Source organism: Hydra vulgaris, chromosome 08, assembly GCF_038396675.1.
Source record: "Hydra vulgaris chromosome 08, alternate assembly HydraT2T_AEP".
NCBI lineage: Eukaryota > Metazoa > Cnidaria > Hydrozoa > Anthoathecata > Hydridae > Hydra > Hydra vulgaris.
In genome coordinates, this window is record NC_088927.1 from 9,567,253 (window position 1) to 9,587,031 (window position 19,779).

The following is a 19,779-nucleotide window of genomic DNA, read 5'->3' on the forward strand; positions in this document are numbered from 1 at the left end:
TTTTGACCTTTTTATAATGGATACACACCACGGTATTTTATTTGAATAACAAATTTGTTTATAATTTCAAAAGTAGTGTTTTTTATTAATTGAGAAAATCTTTTTAAATTAAATGAAAAATATATTTTTAATTTTTTTGATAATGGCCAAAGTAGTAAAATAGTTGACTAACTAATAAAAATTAAAAATACTACTACTTATATGTAAAAAGACCTTTTTTATGTGCTCCTTCTTGTTTTCTTTAGTGGGGTTATTTTTTTTGAGCCCGGGGCGACGCCCTCCTTAGTTCCTGGTATTACCTGAATTTATATCATAGTTTTACAATAAAACAACATTTAAAAATTAGTTTTCATTATTTATGACGTTAAGTTTGTGAAACGTTATTAGTATTTATATAGTGGTCGAACTTATGAAGTGGTATTGAAAGTTCGGTCAAAGTAGAATTTTTCATTTTAAAATTAAATATTAAGTACAAGTTTTTATTTTTACAATATCAATTATCAATATAATTTTCTGAATGTTTCAGGAAAAAAAATTAAAAACTTTTTATTATGCGTGATAAATAAATGTTCAAAGCTGAAGTGACGGAACCTAGGCGATTTTACGGTATTGGTATTACAAAAGTGTTATAATCACATATGAACAATGCGTGCATTTGCATGTTTTGCAAATCTTGTACTGAACTAAATTGTGATTTGAAAGTATGACTAATAAATTTAACTTAACATGAAGCTGAAGGGCTTATCATTGTCAAAAGCTGGTAATTTGTTTTATCATAAAACCAAGTAAGAGTTAGTGAAAAGATGGTTGCAAAGGGCGTTGCTATACCGGAAAAATTTAAGACATTAAAAAATGTGCTTAATTCAGTTTTTCTGATAAAAATACTCAAAAAATATCTTTAAAAACGTATTCCTTATTAAGTTTTATGTCAAAATATGGTAATAATAGTTTTTTTGATTTTTCTTTTTAATTTCTGTAAAATAAAGGGTATGTACCACCTTAATTCTTTTTCAAAGCTGTTGTGGCAAGCCTCAACATTTTGATCAATAAGATTTTCTTGAAAATTCAAACTTAATTTAACATCTGCAACATCTTTCTCAAGCATCTTAATTTTACTTACGTTTTCATTTAAAATGTTTTCAATTTTATTCAGCCGATTGTTAATTATTTTCGTATTTCCGCTTATAATATCTAAAACGTTTTTTTCTTACTGTTTGAGTAATGCTTTCGTTTGATTTTGCATTTCTTTCTTGAATTCCATGGACATTTCTTTTAAAAATTTTTAAATTTCTGATGTTGCCATGATATATAAAAATCCAGTTCAAACAAAATATCTATACTTTTACAAAATACGAAAAAAATGTAAATTTTTGATATTTTTTCGCGTTTGCAAATTTAGTAAGATTTATTAAAGCTGTTAAAACACATCTGTTTACTACGCAAGCTTGCAAAGAGCCTATAAATATCTGTTTATTTTTGAGAAAAGACACTGTCAATAGAATTCTAAATTTTTAGCTATAGGCATTTAAAACTTGTGTCACGTAAGGAACGATAGGTGATACAAGTTTCAATGGCTATAACAACAAATTTAACATTCTACATGCAATATCTTTACCTCAAACTTAATAGGTCTTTATAGGTAGCATGTTAGGTATTATTGCAGCCTTCTAAACTTTTTTTTTTTTTTTTGAATATCCAATTTAGTTAATAAAGGTAATTGCTTTTGAAAAAAAAGACTTTTCAATCCTGCCCATCAGAACTTTTTACAAGTTTTTTATATAAACAAGACTAAAAAATTACAACAAGCCGTGATAAAGGGATTGTAAATTACTTTTTCCGGTGCTTCCCCAAGATATGTTAGCATAATTTATTTACGTGTGAATAAATGAGTAATAAAGTTGGGTTAGGGCTTTTTAGTTCAAATATGATCGGAATTTATATAAGACTCCGTTACTTTTAGATATTTTCGGACAAATATAGTCAATATGCGGTTTCCATGTCATGTTCTTGTCGAGAACCACTCCTAAAAATTTAGTAACAAAATCTCTTTTTATTTCGACTTCATCAATAAGTATTTTGGGGTAAATAGCGTTTTTAAGAAAGCGAATTGCAAAGAATCCATTTGGTTTTATGAATGTTAAGCTAAACGCTTAAATGCTAACTAAACGTTTAAATGCTAGAAGGATACATTTTCATCAAATAAGTTAAAGTAAAATAGTTGGCCAACCTAATAACTGCTGTTCCATTTGGGTATCTTTTTACAAAATTAGGTTGCTTTTTTGTGTGGAACAAGAGTCTTGTATGCATAGTGAATGAGTTCAAAAAACTCCAACCACCTTTATCGACTCTTCTTAATTTAAAACAAAATCATATTAAAAAAATTCTGAGAACAATTTTATTCTAACTTATTGACATGATTTTCACTAAATATTTAAAATATACTCTTATCTTTTAAGTTATGATTACTACAACTATTATCATTAACTTCTTGTTTGTTTATTTTTTATTATTATCATTAAAGTATGATTTTTAAATTTTCACTCTGTTTATGTATGTTCTATGTGTGTATGCGTATTATTAATCATATTATATTTAAAAACTGGTGTCACTCCTTTGATCAGAATTCTGTTTGAGTGACACCATCCTTATCAATCATTTAGTTATTATTATTATATACTTATAATTAATTTACTCATTATTATATTATTTTATATTGTTATTATTTTTATATATATTTTTTATTTTTTTATTAAGCAATTATTTTTACTTACTAAAATCAAGTTATGAAATTTATTATTATTATTATATTTATTATTATTATAATATTATTGTATGATTTAAAAAAGGAAAATAAATATCTTACTGTTTTTGTCGTTGTGTCATTTAAATTAAGAAAAAAACAAAACAAAACAAAATTGGTCTCAATCTAATACAATCAATAAACATCAAGTAAATAGCTTGAAACGGATTTCGAGCGATACCAAACGCTTTATTTTGTTAAGATACATTTCATAAAAAGTGTAAAAGTGCTCTATGAGGACGTAGTATAGATAAAACATCCAAAGTTCCCTCTGAAACATCAAAAAAGAACACACAAAGCAATCTGATAGATTACACAAAAACATCTGATAGGTTACACAAAAAAATCTAGCGCATGCGCGGACTATTACAACACGTGTTATAAGAAAAATATTTATAATGTAAAAACTGAATATAAAAACTTAAATTTTTTATATAAAGTTCTGACTACAAACCATTACCATTTATTTCAAATATTTCAGACTTCTAAAAATCAATTACTTAAAAAAAGAAAATTATATTATCTGAATATAAAAGTTATTGCTTGATTAAAATACTTTTTCATGTGGTAACCGCAAGCAACCAAAGTCAAAAAGAAAAAATTATAAATCAATCGCAACTTCCATCAACCCATCCATCTTTCCAGCGTTCAAAAACTTTGCTACAATCAAAAATCGGTTTACCTAGTCGCTGATTAACTTCGTTATGTAATTCACAAAACCACTGTGAAAGTGCAACACTACTTCGTGTATCGGGTACATCGGTTTTTAGGCTAAAATAAAAAAATCATATTATCTTTTTTGTGCTAATCTTAACTAAAATTCATATTATCTTTTTGTGCTAATCTAACTAAAATGTTTATTTAACGATTTTAAACACTTAATTAATAAGACAACTTAATTAAGCCACCCTGATACAGATGTGATTATTTTATGTAATTTTGCAAAATGTTCATTACCAAAATCTGCATTTTTGGACTGGACTACGCAATCTTCAGCGCATTATTTCCATGAATAAAATTGTTAATGAGTGGAGTACTAAAACTTTCTTTACCAGGATTTCATGCCTTTAATGGATGTGATTTTACTAGTGCATTGTTTGGTAAAGGAAAAATCCTGCTATTAAAACTGATGCAAAGTAATGAAATATTTTTAGAAGCTTTTAGCGATTTGGGTAATGACACGTTTGCAAACGAAAAAAACACGATGTATGTTGCAAAAATTTGACTGCCAATGATATGGAGAAGGGAGTACATTAGATGTAAATGAAGCTCGTTATCAGCTCTTTCTTTCAGAAAATACGGAGAAGAATTTATGCCTCCTAACAATGATGCACTCAATAATCACATTTATCAGACTAACTATGTGGCTTTTATATGGAAAAAATGCTTGACACAGTTTATTAATGTTATTTATGGTTATTTGACCCACTTGTGTCTGATGCGATTCTTGATAATATTGGCTGTGGCTGTGGCTGTGGCTGTAAGGGTGGATGTGAAACAACCCAATGTTCTTGTCATAAAGAAAGTTTGAAATGCTCAGATCTTTGCAAATGTGCGAGTGCAAAAATAAGAAGGAGAATTCAGAAGATGAAAACACTGATTCAGAAATAAGTGATTTTGAAAGCAAAAGTAAAAACCACTACAATGCAAATCTTTTTGAAGTTTTAAAATTTTATGAGTAATCCTGGCATTTTTATCTTTAAAACTTGTCATGCAAAAAAGAAAAAAAATATTATCTTTTTGACGTCGTCTTAGGATTTTTTTTAAAACTGGTTTAAGCAAGTTGTAAAGAAGGGATGGAGGGAGGGAAGGGGGGAGGGGCAGTAAAATGAAATAGCATTTTTTTTTAAACTTACCTAATATTACATACAGTATTGGACAAAACGTTTGCAACCAACATCAAACAATGCTAAAAAGTGTTCCTAATTTTATATGTCTTAAAAACGAAACGAACTATATTACCACAGCAAACAGTTCAGGAGTCTAGAGTCATAGCATGCCTTGACATGAGCAATCAGCTGACCGGTGACAGCACACATGCAGAATTTCGTTGACAAGTGCCATTTTGCAGAGGACAAAACAAGTGCAACTTTTTTGGTTTGTTTCATTTTCTTAAGTCTGGTCCGTGTCAACGTCACGGAAGTTTTTTAATAATTAAAGGAAGTATCCAGAAGTTTCCAGAAGCATGCAGAAGCTTCCAGAAGTTTCCAGAAGAAGCATCTGGAAGCATCCAGTAGCATCTGGAAGTATCCAGAAACATTCAGAAGCATCCAAACGCATCCAGAAGCTTCCAGAAGCATCAAAAAGAAGCATCTAGAATCTTCTAGAACAGGTTCACACAGGTTTATTTTACTATATAAGAGACATGTAAATCGACATGTAATTCAGTCAGTATATGGAATTCAATCAGTCAGTATTATCAAGACAGTTTATCGAAGTGAGTTTTATCAAAGTGTTTTATCAAATACAAGAAGTGAAATCAATACAAGAAGTGAAATACAATAAGTGTTTCATTACATCAATACAGTCCACATCCAACCAAGACGTTGTGTTCCACTGAGCATTATTGTATCATCACAAGGTAAATGTAACACGGTAAGCCTTGAGAAGCGTGATTATTTATTTTTATTATTTTTATGACTTCAAGTGCAAAAATGGCTCCCGACAGTCTTGGATTGGAACTAAGAAAGAAAATTATTGGCGATTACGTAAGTGGAATGTCACAAAAAAGTATTTGTGATAAATATCGCGTGAAAAAATGGACCGTATCAAGACTATGTTCCAAATATCGTTCGACGGGGAAGTTGGCAGCAGATAACAAAGTTGGAAGACCGTGTTCCACCACTTCTAGAGAGGATTCTATGATTGTCAGATCCGTCAAGAAGGATTCCTGGATATCATCAGTCGAGATACAAAAGCAATTAGAGCTGACTGTATCGGATCGAACAATCAGACGACGTGCTGTTGGCCGGAAACCGCCTCGATTTACGTTACTGCCATAAGACCGTGAAGCATGGTGGAGGCAATGTAATGGTCTGGAGGTGTTTTTCTGCTAACGGTCTAGGTCCAATACATCGAAACGATGGAATAATGGACCGTTTCATGTATAAAAATATCCTGAAAGATGTTATGTTACCTCATACTGAATGGAATATGCCAATAAAATGGGTTTTTCAGCAAGACAACGATCCGAAACACACTGCAAAAGTAGTCAAGCAGTGGTTTCAAGACAACAACCTGTCGGTGATTGATTGGCCGCCTCAATCTCCGGATCTCAACCCTATCGAGAACCTGTGGTAGATCGTCAACCGCAGAATTAATCGTGAAGGTGTTCGTAATAAGGATCAACTGTTTGAACAAATCCAAAAGGCCTGGGCAGCGATTCCACAAAGTTTCATTGATCACCTGATCGAATCTTTGCCTCGAAGATGCAAGGCTGTGATCAACAACAAAAGATTAGCCACGAAATATCAATAGCGAAATACAGCTTGGTCAACATTTTGTCGAGTTGCACTTGTTTTGTTTAGAAGGAAATCAACTTTTTTTAATACTTTTGATTAATTTATTAATTTTCGTGTACAAATAATGAACTTTATGATGAATAAAACTTGAAGAACTTTGTCTCTAAACAGTTACATAGTTATTTCTCTAAATTGAAAAAATACAGGACTTTTATATAAAGAAACTAAATTAGCATTATTTGGTTGCACTCGTTTTGTTCGATACTGTATGTGCGCAGACACGTGATTAAAAATAAAAAAATTTATTATTTATCTATCAAATTTTTGTTTGTGCAACATACCGCTCCCTTACTTTAGCCCTCACTTATCCTAACAAATATTTAGTCATGTCATGAAGTTACAGATGTAAACATTTTTTTTTACAATAAACTAGTTATATTTTAGCCTTTAGAAATGTTAAAAGTTTGACACCAAAAATGTGCAACAAAACTTAGTTTCTAGCAACATTTTGAAATACTTGTCTATGGCCTATTAATGGCATAAGCTTAGAAAAACATGGGTGTGGAGTTGGATAGTTTGACAGGCTTGATAAAGCTTATTGTTAAAAAAGACGCTGGGTATGACACAGTTTCAGCTTATTGAAAGTAATGAAAGTGAAAAAGATCCATCGAGAACAATTGTACCAACAGAAACTATGCTGTAAATAAAGGGTGCACTGATGCATTGACATCGGCCGATTGTTTTAAGAACATCAGTTTTTTTATTTTCGAATTTTATACAATGTATGCAAAAATACAATTATTCTATAAACAAAAATGTGTGTATAGGCCTAATTTATTATATAGTCATGCAAAAATACAATTATTCTATAAACAAAAATGTGTGTATAGGCCTAATTTATTATATAGTCATATCTGCAACCACTAATTTTTTAAATTTTTTTTTAAACAGTTTTTTATCAATAATTCCCTACTTATTTAATGTCTTTTTATAACTTAAAATAGAAATTATAAGACTTATGGATCCAAACAATAAAAAAAGAGAAATTTAAAATCAAGAAATGTGAATTTAAAAAAACTTTTCTGCCAGATTCCCTCTTGATATTTTTATTTTACAAAACTTTTGAACAATTGAATTTTTGAACGATTGAATTTTTGAAGAAAAATGTTAACTTGAGAAATGATTCGATTAACAATTAAAATAAGATTAAAAACCCAAACATTTTTATTTTAAAAATTTTTTGAACAATTGAAATTTTCAAACGATTGAATTTTTGAATGATTGAAATTAATCTCAATTTGAATTTTATTAACTTAATAAAATTCAAGTAGAGAATAATTTAATACATCAGAATGAAAGAAAAAAAAATCATGTAATAATATATGAAATAGAAAAGTTTTTGAACAATTATCAGTACTTGTTATGTTATCAGAAATTGTTATTCAGAACATTTACATAAATAATCATTTTAAATATGTTTGAAGATATCATAAAAAGAAGAAATGGTGCAAGATTTAAAATCAAATCAAATAAGTATTATAAAAGATCTGTTAAATTTTGAGTATTTTTCATCAATGAACTTTTTTCTAATAAAATAATTAAAGATTTAACAATAAAATTGTACCATACCATAAAAAAACTAAGATTAAAAATCCCAACATTGTATACTTTTTAATCATCAATTTTAGTAGCAGTTGTTGCGGGAAGCCTAACATGAGCTTAGCGTGATGCAAAGGAATACAAAAAAAGCTCAACCTCTTATGACTTGTTACTTGGTAATTGCAAAATTTGCAATGCAGCATTAAGATAAAAAATCTCCAAGGTTTGACAATGTCTTTATTGTTTTATAAGCATTTCATATCAAAATGCTTCTAAACCTGTTGATTGTTCATCTGATAAACCTGTTAGTCCACATATTTTAAACGAATGGGTGCTGTTCAATAAGGTTCATTTCTTTCAAGAAAAGGTTTCAAAAGAAGCAAACGTGTGCATCAGCTGCTTTTGTTGGCAACAAAAATTTTGCATTTTAAATCATACCTTCAAACTTTAGATAACAAATGCTATAGATAAAATTCAAGTGGAGATTTATTTAATACATCAGAAAGAAAGAAAAAAAAAATCATGTAATAATATATGAAATAGAAAAGTTTTTTAACAATTATCAGAACTTGTTATGTTATTAGAATTTATTATTCAGAACATTTACATTTACATATATAATCATTTTAAATATATTTGAAGATATCAAAAAAAGAAGAAATGGTATCAAAGTTTATCAAAGTTTATTAGAGAATAAAGTTAAAGAGATTTGCTCAAAGAACAGAATTTGTGTTTAATAACACTGAAGGGATAGTAGGTCAGTTGAAAGAAAACAATATAAAATTACTGGTTCATCACAAAGGAGATCCTATAACTGGCTTTCTGCACTTCAAAATAATCAGTTCAAAGATATTAATAATCGCTTTAGGATGTTTTAGTTCTCTGGGTTTGCCTAAAGAAAATGTACATTAGCACTTATTATACTAAAACTTTACATTTAATAATGTATTTGGAATATGGATGAATTCTACAAAAGCCTCTCATCCTCTTTACTTGCTAGAAAATTCAGAATAAATCCTGAAAGACCAAAACACAATATAAAATGAATTTATGGTGAAATGTTTCCTAATTGGGTTAATGTTGTTGGCAGTCCAGGTAATGACAAATATCTCAATCTAAAAAGAAGGTATTTTAAAGCATGTTTGGTTTTAGAATTGTTATTGATGATATAAATTAAAAGGCACACATATATGGACTTCATTTGTTATGATTTGATGCTGACTTTATTGTTTTATTTAAATAAATAATTATTTTACATTTAATAGAAATAGAGATTTTGATGAAAATTATGAAGAATAAGACTCAAAACCATATTTTTCTAGTGAAGAAGAGGAATAGTCTTAAACATAAAAATGGTAAATAAAATTATATGCAAAATAAAAAAATAGAAAAAAATTAATTGTAAATAACTATTGCAATGTATTAGGACTTAACTATCAGCTGAGAAAGCATATACTTTATGTTACAACATAATATAATTAATTTTTATTCTTTATAGTTAAATAAAATATACTTTTTTATTTCAGGTTGGCGATGACATTTTTAATCGACCCAGCGAACATTCTACAGCGAAATCTTAGTAGACTTATATAAGCATTTTGAGCGGTCCATTATAGTTTTACTCATTGGTTACTTAATGGACCATTAGTGGCATTAGCAGCCAAAAGTGGCTAGCTGATGACTAGCTACTATATCACATGTTGGAAAGTTATCAGCTGACCGAATGCCACTAATGGTCCACTAAGTAACAGATGAGCAAAACTCCAATAAATTCAACAAATTAAAAATAGTAGCTGCAAGAGCAGTTGCTACATTTAATTTTTTTATCTTTTTCATAAGAAAAATTCTCTTGAGAACATGCATCCTCTAACTGCAAGAAATCAATGTAAAAAGATGCTGTCTGAGGCTAAATTCTAATATTCTAAGTATATACTAATATACTATTTTCGTATTTTATCTCATAAAATAGATTCTAGAGACTTTTGGAAAATCTTTATCATTAACAAAGTTGAACATTGTATCTCTAACTGATCTTATTACCTCTTCCAAAGGATAAAGCAAAACTATTAGCAAAGAACTTTTCTTCTAACTCTACTCTCATACTCTTCCTACTATTCCAGTTACAAAACTAAAATAATTGTTAGACATCCAAATCACTCCCGTTGCTTAAGTCATCTTGGCTCCCATTGCTTAAGTCATTGTGCATACTTTAATGTGCATGTCAAACTTTAATTTTTTAAATTTAATTTAAGTTATAAATACATTAAATGAAAGTTTAAATAAAAATTTATGATCTAATATGATGTATTTACATTCTAATATGCTCGCATACTGATTTCGGAAATAATTTATGAAATTAGTATGCAAGTCTATTAGGATGTAAATACATCATACTAGTTCTAAATACATCATACTAGCTACATCATAATGTTTCTTCTATATTGTCCACTTTATAAAGGGCATGAAATAAGAATTTGATGCCCTTTATAAACTGAGCAATATAGAAGCAACATTTTGTTGAGTTAGTGAGTAAGCTTTTGTCAATAATGTTTGTAGTCAAAAGTAAACACTTTTGTTTTACAATTTTACATAGCTTTATCGATTATCATCATCTACAGATGATCATAAACCATAAAACTATGTAAATGTGTAAGTGTGGGCGTAAATATAAAAATGTCAGATCATTTCTTCAAATGTACTAGACTTTTTATGTTGAGTAAGATGCTGATAATATGATGAATAAAATAATATATTGAGTAACTAACATATTGAATAAGAAACTTATAATTGAGCTGTTAATGAAGATGCAGGAAGGAACAAGAAAAACAGAAAAATTGAAAAAAACAAAAAAATTTCAATATCATTTGTAAATGAAAATGTGATGTATTTTGACAATATTTCTTATGCTGCAAATTCTTATGCAAAAGTTTTATAGAGTCAATAACCACAAAGCCCTATTTACTCAATATAGACATGTCTCACTTGAAATTTTTCATTTTATTCACAATACAGTCAAGAACGTCAACTCTTTTTTTTGTTGTTGCAATTCTCTGTCTCTCTTAATCCATAAAATAACTTTTGATTAATTAGCACATATTAGCAATTATTTAGCAACAAATTGCAAAAAATATAAATTATATATAATGCCACAATTATAAAACAAAAAATAGTTAGCCTAAACAAAATTTTTTCAAGTTGATAGAGATAATTTTTATTTTAAAGCTCTTGATTATTTTTTTATTAACAACGTAAGACGACAAGTTATTCCAAATACTAACAACCTATTAATTATTATTTAATATTAAGAAACTTAATAAATTTAGGCAAACTTAATAAGAACAAATTAATCAGCGTTATTTTGTGAAAACAATTCAGATTTTTCAAGCTTTTATTCCACCTTTTTAATATGGATTTGGTACCTAGTACCTGGACTCGGTTTTTTTTTCTGGATGCCCGGAATTGAGGACTTGGCATAAACTGGTTTTGCCAAGTCCTCAATTATCAATGATAAATATTGTTTTGAAATATGTATTTATGCACTTTTTTTTAAAATAAATTTTAGTCAGATAAAATAGAATTAAGTTCATCCAAGTTGTGTTTACTGCATGTGATTGTTAAAAGATCTTAAAATAAAAAACACAATTTAAGCAGTTAGTACTCATCTTAGCAATAATTATGGCAGTTTATAATGTTTGGAGCCTTTTCCAAAACAATATCAGATTTAAACATTTTTAAAATTATATTTATTAAATGATAAAAAAGGAAAAAGCAATTTCAAAAGTTCTGAAATTGCTATCATTAAGAAAAAATATCTTGATTCAATTAGAAGGTAGAAGCATTACTTGGCTGTAAATGATAAATTGATACATGCTGATTCTCTTTGAAACGCCATTAACAGTCACAACTCTGAGAAGAAATTTATTACTTAAACACTACACAAATTACATGTATACATTAGTATTAATGTGCTTTTTTTTCTTCATTCTTTCAATATCATTTTAAAGATATCGTTTTTCCATTCATACTTTCCTAATTGTAAATACAGTATTGTACAAACTATTTGCATCAAACATTTTTTTTTTTGTTATCTGTTGTTTTATTCTACGTTTTCTCTAATTTAACTGTGATTGGAAGGATAAGGAAATTAAAAAAAAAAAAAAATAAACAAAGATGGACACTACACCAAGAAAAAGATCTTAAACATTACCTTTACTTTACAGTTTTCTGATAAATCTCAATGAGAAATAGCCAACATTATGTTCAGTAAACAAATTTACAGTTAGCCAGGTCAAGAAGTATTACTTTGCAACAAGTAACTTGTCACCATTAAGACATGAAAAATGTGGTTAAAAATGAAAGACCTCAGGATAACATCCATGTCTGCTTGAGTACTGTGCGGTGGAGGCTGATAGCAGTTAAAAGGTTTGCTAAAAAACTTTCTAAAAAACCATTACTTATAGATGCCGTTAAGAAATGTTTTTTGTGGGCAAAGGAATACAAAAAGTGGGCTAAAGAATAATAAAGAAGGGTACAACAAAATGAAGTTGTTAAATTTACAGCGATTTTATTTGCATAATCATATAATTTTTAAAAACTGAAAATAATAAATTGAAGAGATTTGATAATTGTTAATTAATTTATTTAATAACAGACTTGATAACTGTTAACTTGTTTATTTTTTGATTGCAGGGTTTTTTTCCCGGATAAACCACATTTTAAAGTGCAAGGTTAGCAATCAAAGTTTGTTCATTGCTCTGACAGTGAGCCTATAACTGTCAGAGCAATGATACCCGGAAACATTGAAGAATATGCCAAGTATCCAGAAAAGAAAATGTTTAGGGGTTGTTTCTCTGCCATCAGACCAGGAACACTTAACCCAGTTGATGGCTCTATTAACTTTGACACTTACATTGAAGTTCTGCAAACACATTTAATTTCAGAGATGTTAAAGTGTTTCCAAATGAAAAAAATATTGCAGCAGGATTTAGCGACATGCCATACATCCAAAAAAGTCAAAAAATTCATGGTAGAAAATAATATTAAAAAACACTTAAATGGCCTGGAAAAACCTCAGATCTCAAAAAAAGCCTGTGAAAATATGACTGCACAACTAAAACTAAGTTTACCACCACTATTCTTTAGATTTGGCTTGAAGACCCAGAAATCCGAAACATTTGTAAAAATTTGATAGATTCTATGCCAAATCGTGTGCAGAAAGTCAAAGCAGCACTAAAAGGACACACAAAATATTAGTGATTAAGCTTTTATTGTTTTGGAGAAAAAAAACTTAAAAATTACTGAATTTCTATTGTTTTTGATTGTGATACAATTAATTTGTACTGTACTCTTCTATTAATCATTATTTTTGGCTTGACATTCAAACATCATTTTTTTTTAAATAATTCTCTTTTATTCTAGTGTTATTTATTTTTCTCTCAGGTGTTCACTGCTAGTGTGTGACCATTTTGCAAATTATATGCCAAAATTTTAATAGTAAATTTAAAAGTAAAGAACAAAAAAAAAAAAACAACTTGGTTGTATATGATAAATTGTTCAAATAAATATTAAATACTATTTTGATCATACATTAGATAGTTAAACACCAAACATCTAAAACACCAAGTATTTTTTTTTTTTTTTACAATTAAAGTCATATCTTTTTAAAACTATGTGATTTGGGATCAGCAATAGTTAGTATTATATAGTATGTGGTAATATATATTAATGTTAGTTAGTACCAGTTATTATTATTTAGTTAGTACCAGTTATTATTATTTAATTGATCATTTTTTTTAACTTTAAGTGGAATAAGTATAAATTCTTTTGTGTTTGTGCAGTTTTTGCTACTGTTGTGCGCACTTGTTTTTGCAACTGTTGTGTTCAAAATAGCTCTAATATTTTCCCAGTTTCAAAACAATGTTTTATAACAAAGATACAAGGAAAAATAAAAAAAAAAGTTGAAAAATACAATAGAAAATCTAGTGGATAGCATAACCCGTTAAACCCAATTAGACAACTATCATATACTTGTTATTAGGAGTTATTCTTTCAAATAACACAACAGCAGATCATACAATTTTTTAATCATTGATTGTAGATTAGTGCACTGATATCCTCCTGTAATTTTGTTAAAACAATTGTTCTGTTCTGTAACTTTTTATCTGCTTTTTCTTGTTGGGTAGATTTTTTCTGCTTTTTATAGGGATATTACTTTTTATAAGAACAAGAAGGTACAGAGTTTAGTTTGCAGACTATTTTGATGTTACTGGAGATCCAGTAACATCAAAAAAACTTAAGACGGCATTTAAATGTTGAATTTAAAAAATTTTATTTCTGAATATTTTAACTAAACTAGGATACAAAGAAAACTTTTAAAACCCTTGTAAGTTTAAATTTAAACCAACATTTTTAATAAAGTAGATTTTTACATTTTTACAAACCATTATTTTGAATAAGGTAGATTTGACATTTGATATAAACAAAACCATATTCATTTAAAAATAAACTTGAAAACTCTGTTATAATTTATATCCCTACCTGCATTTTTTCCTTCCCTATAAGCAACAATCCCTACATATAACAACACAATATGAAAAAAGATAATAGAATCCTTTAAAAATTTAAAACAAAAAAAATGTCAAACTTGACTTTGTAAAATTAAAACAAATAAAAAGTTTTTTAATTAATTTGGCTTCATCATAAAATCATATTTTTTAATGTTCAAACACGAAGATGAATGATTGCTGAAGGTCGAATATTTTTTAAACTTTCTTAAACATATATTTGTTTTACTATTTCAGTTAGTTTTGTTTGTTTGAAACTGATGGTACAAGGTAGGTATGACAGAAAGAAATCAGAAATAAAAACTTTCAAAAGCAATGTAGAAATTCAATAATAATTTTGATGTAGCTCGTAATATTCAGAGTAATATTCATTCTTTTTGTGATGAATCAAACTCATTTAGATTCTTTGATGTTTGACTATTTAAAATCTATTTAATATTATTTAAAATTATTTGAAAAAACAAGCAAAATTTTTGAAAGAGTTTGAACATATAGCATAAATTGTTAGGTTTTTACGCCACATATAAAGGTCAACTTCACTTCTCCTAGAATTAATTTCTAGATAGATTCCTAAAATTCAGTGTTTTGAGATATATATTTCAAACTTTCAAAAGTTAATTAAGGTAAGATTGTCACCTGACTGCACTCTAGTGAGACAAAATTTAAATTATAAATAAAAATAAATTTACCGTTCTTGTAGATGTTTTGCACACCATGAGCATGGGTAAAATTTTGAGAAAATATTTATAAAATCTTTCATTTCATTTTGCTGCTTGGTAGTTGGTTGCTCAGGATAATATGCAGCCATTGTATGCAAAAAACTCCATGTTGAACGACCAAGTTCGGTCGAATCTAAAGGACAATCTACTCTTTTCAGCTCAGAAATGTTTTTCTCGTGTTTGGCTTCCACTGTGTTATTCTATTAAAACAAATAAGACTATTTAAAATTATAGGTTATTTATCACTTATTAAACAAATAAAAAATTAATACAAAGTTATATTAGAGCATTTATACTTTAAAATAAGCAAGCACCTACTTAAAGTAAACTAGGAAGTTTTTGAAGGTAAAATTTTGAAAAAAAAACAAACAAACAACAAAATATTTGTTATTGCAATTAAAGGAAAAAAAAAAAAAAAAGATTTTTTATTTTTTGAAAAACATTAAAGAACATAAAAATCTTTAACATAAATTAAAAAAACAAAAAAAATTTCCATAAATTTTTTATAAGCACAAAAATTGTGATAGAATACTAGTGGTTGAAAAAAATAAAACACTTAGCTTACAATCAAGAAGTTTGAAGTATAAATCCCCCTTATAACTTCGGAAGTACCAGGGTTAACTTATTTCTCCTCACAGCAACTTAAACAAAGATTGTGTTTCAGAGTTCAGGGTCGATAGAAAAATGAAATAAAAAAAAAGAAATAAAAAGTGTAGCCTTCTTTACTTTAGTGGCTGTCTACCTTAAGAAGGTGAATTATTGAAAACATTGGCTATTTTAATTGATTAGTTACACACATTGTGTATTGTAGTTTTATTAAGAAAAAGTTGATTTTTTTTTGGTTGATCAAATTTATTTTTATTAACTTTCTTCACGTCTATTCCTCTACTATAAACCAACCTTTAAATGAAAAGTTATGTTAAGTGTTTTAGTTTCTGGAGATTGAATTATTATTTACATATTGTTTTCAACAACATTTCAACATAAAATTGCTAATTGAGAATTTTTCTCTCATTAAACATTAACATTTAGCTAAATGAGAAATGTTTTTTTGTTTTTTTTTGCATTTTCTATTTTCTGAATAAGTTGCATAAAATCCTCATTAATGATCATTTAATGTGACCCACAAAAGACATCCACAACAAAAACAAGAAAAAAAACTTTTATGAAAGTTTATAAGATTTATGATTAGAATCATAAATCTCAACTATTCTTTATAATTATGTTATTTTTCAATTAATTCCACATTTATAAGTTATAATTATTAATTTAAAATAAAATTATACATAAGTACCAACACCCATTAAGGATTTGAAAACATTACACAGCATTATCAAGTATTCCTTTAAATGACATGATTAAGTATAAATTCAAATTTTTAAAATTTTCAAAACACTCTTCTATGTATAAATATATTCTATTTTAAATATATAAACTCTTAAATTTTGATTTAAAACTTAACTTAAAATTATAATTTTATAAAATAATAATACATATATAAATATAATAATGCTTATAATATAATAATAGTAATATAATAATAATAATAATAATTATTATTATTATTGTTATATAATAGTTATGTTTTAAAATAAATTTTTTAAACAATTTTGGTGTAGTGAGCAATAATAATCATTTTTGTAAAATTTTAAAAAGTACAAAGTTTCAATAACGGCTTTTTTTTTTTTTAAATGTAAATTCACCTCTCCAAGGCTGAGAAGGCCACTACAGATGGGAAGGCTACTTAATTGTGGTTACAAACTCACTCAACTCTATAACTCCGAAACGCAAACTTTAATAAACAAGGCTGCTGCCCAGGACATAGTCGAGATCGAACTCAGAACTTTTCGGTTGTGAAGCGATTTACCATTACACCACTACTGCATTTTAGTTTAGAGTTTAACACTCTTTGTAGTTTTTGAATATTGAAATTAATGGATAGTTTTTTTTAAGCAAGTGTTTAATTATTCAAATTGTGCTAAAAAAAAAATGAAGTAAAAAATATATATATTTATTTAAATTATTTTTTATATTTCCTTAAGACACCAAAACTTTATTTTGTAACTAGTTCTTGTAACTATATTGAAAAAACTAATTTATTACAATAGATATTAATATTGAAACATTGTTTTTTGGTAAGACTTATACAAGTTAACCCTTTCAGTTTACTTTCAAATGTTGAAACCCACTATGTGAGTTATAACATTTGTTAGTAAATATGACCACACTAAAAAGGTATGGTCAACATTTTCTAAGATTATTTACTCTTATTTAGTAAGAAATTACTAAATCTTTTATTTTGAAAAGATTTTTGGGAAGGTTATAACTTTATTAGAAACAGATTGTGTTATAAATGAACATTTTTTTATTTCGTTTGTGAACCAACCCTCAGAAACTAATTTTCCATAAATTTTATTAATAAAACTTCTTTAACTCATTAATAAAACAATTTCAATAGGTTGTCTCTTCAAAAAACTTCTTATACTTGAACTATTATATATATACTTTTGACTATTGCATATATTTCTAAAAAAATAGTTGATTGACTTAAAATGCTAACTTTTGAGTGCTTACCAGTAACATAAAAATCTCCCGAAATAACTCTAGTTAAATTCAGTAAGTATTTGTTATCTAGGGTCTAAGCTTTTTACAAGAGCTTTTGGTTTATGCGCGATCTGTTTATTCATTAAAATTGGTACCATTATTATTATGAAAACTATTATCATTATTATTAACATTTTTGTTATTTTTATTATAATTTACATTAAAATGCATGTTAAAAAGAAAATACAAACCATCATACATTAGATTTTGTAGTTGTTCCAGTCATTTTCCGTGTCCAATTTTTAAATTCTGTGCATGTCCGACATGGCTTTTTTGGAACTGTCTCTGGTTTGTCAAAAAATATTTTTTCAAGATTATCAATAACTTTAGATTTTTCCTGAGACGCCTGTTTCTGTTCCTCTTTCATCCCTATGTTTTGCTATTGATAAACAAAGGACTCATTTCTTGTTAGTTTAATTTATTAGCACTAATGATGAATAAAAAAAACGTAATTAATAACAAAAATTTGAAGAACCAATAAATACAATAAAAATATAAACATTAAATGATGAAAATATCAAAAACTATTGTAATTTGCTTGGTTGATGTTTGCCTGTAGGTGAGCTCTTGAATCAAATACAAAAGCAAAGTAATCAGAAAATAAGAAAATCTAGGAATATTTATTGACAAAAAAATACAGTTAGTTGCCGGTAAGTCGAACACCTGTTAACTTGAACTTTTGTTATCTCAAACTGTTTCACTTGGTCCCTTGAAATCGTCTACTTGATTACGACTGAAATTCTCCGGTAAAGTCAAAACTTGAATAACTCTAACTTTGTTAAGTCAAACTGTTTTTTAATTTCCTTACAACAAACTCTTTCAGTTAACTTGAAATTTTTGTATGGGAAATAAAGGAATCAAAATAACTTGATTAAGATTTTTTTTCTTTTTTCATATAAACATAAATAACAGTAACCTAATACTTTATAAATTTTTTTGTTGTACTTAGATATGAATAGATTAGATTGTTATTAGACATTAAATAATGCTACATCTATTGACTAATGTTACAAAATAAATCATAACAAAATACTGCTAAAAAAAGCACTTAAATATTGATTTATTAATTTCTTAATAATAGATCGTCTTTAGACATATTTTTATTACCAAACGATAAGGAAGTCATTGCGTTGTGTTGATAAACGATAAGGAAGTTGTTGAAAAACTTTTAGCAATGTTATCTTTTGATTGTACAACATGAATACAATACGAAAACATTTTTTACTGAAATATTTTTCACTGAAACATTTTTTACTCTTTTACTAATATAATGAATAAAGGAAAATTGCCTTAACTCAAACTAATACCTCAAATCAGTTAGACTGATAAAATAATAATACTACTAATAAAAATAAAATAAAAATAATAATACTAATAACAATAGTAATAATAATTTATTATAAACCTAACATTTTAAATACAGTATTTTTCTAACAAATAGTCAAAAAGACGGTTTTTAAATTGTGAAATAGAGTTGGGTGATTGAAAATAAAGAGGTAAATTATTCAATGATTAATAGAAAATATAATAAAACCATGAAACCATGAAAATATAATAAAACCATGAAAATAAAACCAGAAAATATAATAAATCCATGATTAATAGAAAATATAACAAAATATAATAAAAAGTGTTTTTCAAAGGAGGCTATCTAAAATTTTTATAATCTACTTTACAAGATTTTACCATAAAACTGACCATAGCAACTGCCTAAATAAGACATAAAATTTTACCCATTAATTATAAAATAACTTATCTTTTTATTAAAATATTCAAAATTTCCAGAAATTTTTCCGAGCTGAAAATTTTTTTCCGGAAAATTTTCAACCCTAAAAACTATATTCAAATAGCTATAATTATAACCATAAAATAAAAATTTTAGAATTAAGAATTAATTTTAGAATTAAATTTTAGAATTAAGAAATAACAACTTAATACTTAATTCTAAAATTTTAACCATATTAGTGTTTATAAAATAATTTTTTTATTATTGTAAGTACTGTTTGGGATTGTTTCATTATTAAAACACAACA

General features: G+C 27.1%; 1 protein-coding gene across 1 annotated transcript; it reads right to left on the reverse strand.

The window, feature by feature from the left end:
• Window positions 1–2,905: 2,905 nt before the first annotated feature.
• Window positions 2,906–18,212, reverse strand: LOC100205059 (FAD-linked sulfhydryl oxidase ALR). Its single transcript, XM_065803044.1, has 3 exons — window positions 17,946–18,212; window positions 15,113–15,342; window positions 2,906–3,571 (listed from the first exon to the last, which is right to left on the reverse strand). Exons 1-3 carry the CDS (start codon window positions 18,111–18,113, stop codon window positions 3,409–3,411), a joined length of 561 nt encoding a protein of 186 aa, XP_065659116.1. The 5' UTR covers window positions 18,114–18,212; the 3' UTR covers window positions 2,906–3,408.
• Window positions 18,213–19,779: the final 1,567 nt, after the last annotated feature.